The sequence below is a fragment of the Dasypus novemcinctus genome, chromosome 10 (genome assembly GCF_030445035.2).
Source record: "Dasypus novemcinctus isolate mDasNov1 chromosome 10, mDasNov1.1.hap2, whole genome shotgun sequence".
In the NCBI taxonomy this organism is placed as follows: domain Eukaryota; kingdom Metazoa; phylum Chordata; class Mammalia; order Cingulata; family Dasypodidae; genus Dasypus; species Dasypus novemcinctus.
This window is the reverse complement of record NC_080682.1, coordinates 56,130,427-56,136,967: the sequence shown is the minus strand read 5'-3', so window position 1 is coordinate 56,136,967 and position 6,541 is coordinate 56,130,427. Positions and strand designations below refer to the sequence as shown.

The 6,541-nt window shown below is 52.9% G+C and overlaps 1 protein-coding gene across 1 annotated transcript; it reads left to right on the top strand.

Annotated features, from left to right (window-relative positions):
* Positions 1-3,199: 3,199 nt before the first annotated feature.
* On the top strand, positions 3,200-5,973 carry FJX1 (four-jointed box kinase 1). The gene has a single exon (XM_004484852.5). It carries the CDS (start codon positions 3,424-3,426, stop codon positions 4,735-4,737), a length of 1,314 nt encoding a protein of 437 aa, XP_004484909.2. The 5' UTR covers positions 3,200-3,423; the 3' UTR covers positions 4,738-5,973.
* The last annotated feature ends 568 nt before the right edge of the window (positions 5,974-6,541 follow it).

Genomic DNA, 6,541 nt, shown 5'->3' with positions numbered 1-6,541 from the left:
GAGCCCCACGTGCAAGGAGTGCCCCCTGTAAAGAGAGCCGCCCAGCGCAATAAAACTGCAGCCTGCCCAGGAGTGGCGTCACACACATGGAGAGCTGACACAGCAAGATGATGCAAAAAAAAGAGATGCAGTTTCCCAGTGCCACCTGATAATGCAAGCAGATGCAGAAGAACACATAGTGAATGGATAAGAGAGCAGACAACTGGGGCGTGGCAGAGTAGGGCGGAAAGGGGAGAGAAATAAATAAAAGATAAATCTTTAAAAGTGAAATAGGTTCCTGTCTAGGCACAGAGGAGTAGCACTTTCCCTCTCCCCAAGCAATTGCCAGAAGAGTCGAAGAGCTGAGGTTGCATATTGCAGTGAACTATGCTACACCAACTAGAGCCACAGCAGCTTGAGTGGGAGGGGGACTGGGGTTGGGGTAACAGAGAGACGCTCTCCAATAAGTAAAGGGAATAGGAGTGTTTTCATCCAATAAGTAAACAGACGAGTATTTTAAACACTGTCTAAAATAATCAAGTATCATTTTTAAAACTGGATTCCACTTGGTTTTCTGTAATTCTGCATTTCAATGAAATCAAAGTTTCCTACTAGGGGCTCCTGGTACATTCAGTCCTGTGGCTACAGGCAAAGGCCTGTTCAATGATCAATCTGCCCCACCTTCAGAGGCCCAAGAGGTCAGCCAAATTCTCTAAGCCTGTATTTTTTACCAGAAAAACCAGTGAAGTGATTGGGACGTTATAGGATCTGGAGTATATGGGTCAGAGCCCACCCACCCCAGACTAAAAATTCTGTACTTCCTACCTCTACACTATGCAGAGATTTCATGGATTTTTTTTTCCCCGTAAAATTTATTAAGGTTATTTTATATCCTTTAGCAGGATGGTATTAAAATAATAATAATAATAAAACTTGATACAGGTTACCTGGAGAGTTTCATCACATTAATATTCCAATGATTTATTCAGTACATTTTTATTGAATACCCACTAAGAGTCGAGAAAGCCTGTGGCCAAGCAGTCATAAAACATGGACAGGACAGACTTACAGCAAGTTACCCTTTGTAGTTATTTACAGCTTTTGTGAACAGCCAAAATGACAGACGCACCAACTACTTTGGGTTTTCCCGTATCCCTCAGGATATGGGTTGGGCTATAATAGTTACTTAATATCCTCAGAATTTAATTGGCATTAAAAAGTAATCGTCGGGTTAAAAATGCATATACCATCCTCTAAGTACATGATATTCTACTTATGCCCACAAGGTGGAGGGCTTGCTTAGAGAAACATTTAAAATTCCTGATAGACGTTAAACTGAAAGACAAAAAAATTAAATTCAATTTGTTGACTGCCTATTTAGTATGATATACCATGTTAGATGTGTAGGAAAAATACAAAGTTGATAAGACATAGTCTCTTTCCTCTAACAAAAGATGGGGGAAGGAGAGTATGCAGGGCAGGAATACAATACCTTTTAAGGAATTATGTTTTGTTTGGATGTGTCCATATGAGGAACCATGGCAATCTCATCTTCAGATAAGACTATAGAAAAGTGTGGTACAGCCAGAGTGGTGCCGGACAGACACAATAGAGACCCCAAACTTCAGCCAATATGCACTTAAACCAGTGAAAACATTTGAGGATATCCTGGATCAGCATTGGAAGGCTCCAAATGTGGTCTTTATTTGCATCAGGCAGCGTTAGGATGCCTGCCCTGTACTTCCGTAAAATTCATTCTTTGGGGAAAATATAATTAGTACCAGATGATGAGCTAGAACAGTTGAAAAACCTCATATGAACCTGATGGAGGAAAAAAGGCAGGAAAAGGAACACATGTAAGGAAACAGATGTAAAACTCCAGCTTTCAGGAGGTGGATCTCCTCCCCCCCTCCCCCCCAATTTCCTTAACGTGTTTAACCTGCATATTGGAAATCTAGACTCAGGTCTGGGACATACTTCTGGTGCAGAGGGAAGGGAAAGGGGCCAATTCTCATCCCAGGGCTTTCTTGATGAACTCAAAGGTGGCTGAAAGAAATGTGGCTTTCCTGCTACCTTCCCTTCGCCCTCCCCCATTTCTTTGATCATTAAGCCAGTGATTCAAATGCTATATGGGGATGTTTGCTTGTTTCTTTAATTAAAAAGCACATTTGGGGAATAAAGTGACTAGCTAAATGACAGTGAATTTAAAAACTGAGGATGCTGGTAACTTGATAAAATGATTGAACTATCTTATTGGAGAGAAAAATCAAATGGCTTGCATGCCAGAGGACTTGCGCTTGGAAAGAAAAATCAAGTGGCTTGCGTGCCAAGGACTTGCGTTTGGGATTTTAGCTTCTCTAGTTGCTAGCTGTGGGGTCCTAAGAAGTCCCATCCCTTGCCTGTGCCTCAGTTTCCTCATGGGCAAAAGAGTTTAGTGTTTTTAGACAAGTGTCCCTGACAACCCCTTCCCCTACACTAGGTCGGATCCCGGGCTAGATGCCCTCGTTAGAATATAAGCACGGGATCTGTGGGCTTCACGGTTTGGACCAGAGCGAAGGCAGCTGCTGTGTTGAATGAAGTAACGAATGAACCAGAGCTGGCCTAGATGTTCCAGGTGCACAGCGAAGTTTAATCCCCTGTGTCCGGGAGTGGGCGGCCAATCTCAGAGCTCTCAAACCCGCAGTAACCCGCGGCAGTGAGCGCGCTCCAGAAGGGGGCTCGGAGCTCCTCCAAAGTTGTTTCCTACAGATGGTTCCTCTACCCGCCTGGAATCTCTGTGGCTCGAGAGATGCCCGGGGCAGCGTGAATCACACCGGTCGGAAAACGAGAAGACGAAGCGACCCGCCTGGATCCTCTCCTGGCCGGGTGTGGAGCGCGGTCGGGTCTGTCTGAAGTTTGCAGAGGTCAGCCGCTGTCCTGGCCAAGAGGCCGCGCCACATCCCACCCCTGCTAGAGCCAGGGGTGCGTGCTTCCCGCCCGGCCCCACACTCCAACCCCGCACCGCCCCCTGTGACGCCCCCGCGTGGGCGCAGCTAACCCGCTCCCTTCCGGCCCCTGAGTCCCGGACCGTGTGTGGGGCCGCTTTCCCAGGCGCAAGGAGCCATCGCCGCTTTAACGCCAAGAAGAGGGAAAGGGGGCGGGGAGGCGGGGGGCGGGAGCGGTGGCGGAGAAGGGGGAGGGGGATCCCCCTTGCTCCCACGTGGTCCGGACGCCTGTGAATCGCGCCTGCCGGAGGGTCTCACAGCGAAATACAAAAGCAGCTGGGAAGCGGCGGCAAGGCGAGTTCCCAGCGCCGGGCCGGGCCCCGCAGCGCCCCGCGGCCGCAATGGGGCTGAGGCGCCCGGAGTCCCGGAGCCCGCAAGCTGCCGGGCCCGCCTCGCCTCCGGGACCCGGGCGCCCGGGTACGGCTTGAAGCGGCGGCGGCACCGGCGCGGCCGCGGGAGCATGGGCAGGAGGATGCGGGGCGCCACCGCCACCGCGGGGCTCTGGCTGCTGGCGCTGGGCTCACTGCTGATGCTTTGGGGCTGGCTCCTGCCGCCGAGGACCGAGCTGCCCGCCTCCCGGCCGCCCGAAGACCGACTCCCGCGGCGCCCGGCCTGGAGCGGCGGCCCCGCTCCGGCTCCTCGCTTCCCGCTGCCCCCACCCCTGCCGCGGGACGCCCGCGGAGGCTCCCTCAAAACTTTCCGGGCGCTGCTCACCCTGGCGGCGGGCGCGGACGGCCCGCCTCGGCGGCCCCGGAGCGAGCGCAGGCGGCACGTGCCAGCCGGGCGGCCCGAGCCGGAAGAGCGCGCCGTGGTGCACGGGGGCGTCTTCTGGAGCCGCGGTCTGGAGGAGCAGGTGCCCCGGGGCTTCTCGGAGGCCCAGGCGGCGGCGTGGCTGGAGGCGGCACGCGGCGCCCGGGTAGTGGCTCTGGAGCGCGGGGGCTGCGGGCGCAGCTCCAATCGGCTGGCCCGCTTCGCCGACGGCACTCGCACTTGTGTGCGCTACGGTATCAACCCGGAGCAGATCCAAGGCGAGGCCCTGTCCTACTACCTGGCGCGCCTTCTGGGCCTCCAGCGCCACGTGCCGCCGCTGGCACTGGCTCGGGTGGAGGCGCGGGGCGCTCAGTGGGCGCAGGTGCAGGAGGAGCTGCGCGCCGCGCACTGGACCGAGGGCAGCGTGGTGAGCCTGACGCGCTGGCTGCCCAACCTCACGGACGTGGTCGTGCCGGCGCCCTGGCGCTCCGAGGACGGCCGCCTGCGACCCCTGCGCGCCGCCGGGGGCGAGCTAACCAACCGCAGCCGGGCGGAGCTGGTGGACCTGGTGCAGTGGACCGACTTGATCCTCTTCGACTATCTGACGGCCAACTTCGACCGGCTCGTCAGCAACCTCTTCAGTCTGCAGTGGGACCCGCGCGTCATGGAGCGCGCCACGAGCAACCTGCACCGTGGCCCCGGCGGGGCGCTGGTCTTTCTGGACAACGAGGCGGGCTTGGTGCACGGGTACCGGGTGGCGGGCATGTGGGACAAGTACAACGAGCCGCTGCTGCAGTCAGTGTGTGTGTTCCGGGAGCGGACGGCGCGTCGTGTCCTGGAGCTGCACCACGGCCAGGACGCGGCGGCCCGGCTGCTGCGCCTCTATCGGCGCCACGAGCCTCGCTTCCCAGAGCTGGCGGCGCTCGCCGAGCCCCACGCCCAGCTGCTGCAGCGCCGCCTCGACTTCCTCGCCAAGCACATTTTGCACTGTAAGGCCAAGTACGGGCGCCGGCTGGGGATTTAGCATCACCCAGAGGGGGAGAGGGATACCCAGGGCTCGGGTTTGGACAATGGGGGAAGGGCCGACGCCGTCGCCTCTGCCACCGCGTGGGACTAGCCAGCCAACGCCCAGCAAGTGGCCTGAGCGCGGAGGCGTCTAGAAAACTTCAGCTTGATCCACCTGCCCCAGTCTCTCAATCCCACGCTGTTTTCTTTGAAAGTTCTGGGAAGATGAACTCACTGAGGCCAGGAGTGTAACATTCCCTCCCTCCAATTTTTAAAAGGGTTTTTCTCTGTCCTTACACGGAATTTGGGATCCGAAGTAACTGGCTACCGGGTTGTTGTTGTTTTGCCCCTGGGTGGCCGTCTCTGTGGGAGATGCACCCCATTCCTGTGCCCCTTCATTCCCTTTCCGAAAAAGGAAAACTTGCGCTTGAGCCATTGAGCTATTTCTGCAGTTTCCTACCAAACGCAGCGCTGGTGGCCCCGGAGCTGGGCTGTGACATTGGCTGGTGGAGCCCCCTCCCTGTGTTCTCTCTTTGTTCCAGCGCCGTAGTGGTGAGATCACTGTTAAGAGCCGGGGAACGGGCTCTGATAGGACAAAGAGAGCAGGACCTCCAGGCCCTGGGGATCCCTGCAGACCCTGACAATTTGTCTGACTTCCTCACCGCTTGTCATTTTGGCCCGAAAGCAAAGGCTGGAGCGTCTGTATGCACCGAGTCAAAGAATGAATTTCTCCTTCCTCCCCCTCCAAACCTACTGAAATTTTGACAATGAGGATAGGGAGTTCGCCGGGAGAAAACAACACATTCATGCACTTTACTTTGTTTATTTTAATTTTTTTATTAAGAAAAACTTTTTTATTTGACAGAACTTGCCGTCTGTGTATATATGTGCATAAAGTGTGGTGTAAATATACTAAACAAACTTATATTTCAATAAAAGGGAGTTTAAAATTTAGAATTTAATTCCTGTGGTTTTATCTGTTTGAGGTATCTGATGTACCATCTGCTTACCGAATAAGCTTTAAGGCTTTCTCCCTTGTGGATGGATGTTTTCTAAAACAAAGGAAGCATGTCTGTCCCATTGTGACTGTGGAATTTATAGAATCGAACAAAGGCAAGAGCAGATTCCTTGTCCTCACTCCAAAGCACCCTAGTGCTAGAAATTTCAGAGTTCAGCTTCTAATGTGGGGGGAGGTGTGGAGAGATGTGGGGAAACTGTTCTATTTCCTGGCAAATAAAACTTTGATATAAAAGGATTTCACTGTAATGCACTTCTATATTAATCACTTGGCAGATATGATAGAACCAGATGTGCAGACTTAAATGACAAATGCCCCCTTTTTAAACAGAACTAGAGTGGTCACGTGTTACACATTATTTTCAGCATTGTAATTACCATGCATCACAATGTGTGCAGAAAATAAGCTGAGCACATATTGCAAACAGGTAAGAGAAAGTCATAAATTAATACTTCTATTTAATCTCCTGGCATAAATTTCATTGCATTCAGAAGATCATAATCTCCAACATCTGGACTCATCCAGGTCTCTGAGGGTGTCGTACTCTGTCTTCCAGGTACTAACTGCATGGTCCTCTCAGTAGGTGTTGTGAGACCAGAGAAGTGTGTGGTGCTCTGTATATTTTGTTTGGACCCTTACTTCTTGTGGACTTCAAACTTGGAAAGTATTTTTGGATTTTCTCAAATTCCTCTTTGACCCATTGGTGGGGACAGGGAGGGGGTGGGTTTGGTGTTTGTTTTTACAACCCATTGGTGTTTTATCTTGGCATTTTATGTGGTATCTGGATCCAAGCGATCTTGTCTGT

Bases quoted from the DNA above. Each gene is read 5' to 3' on its own strand.
- FJX1 (XM_004484852.5), top strand. From the start codon at position 3,424: ATGGGCAGGAGGATGCGGGGCGCCACCGCCACCGCGGGGCTCTGGCTG.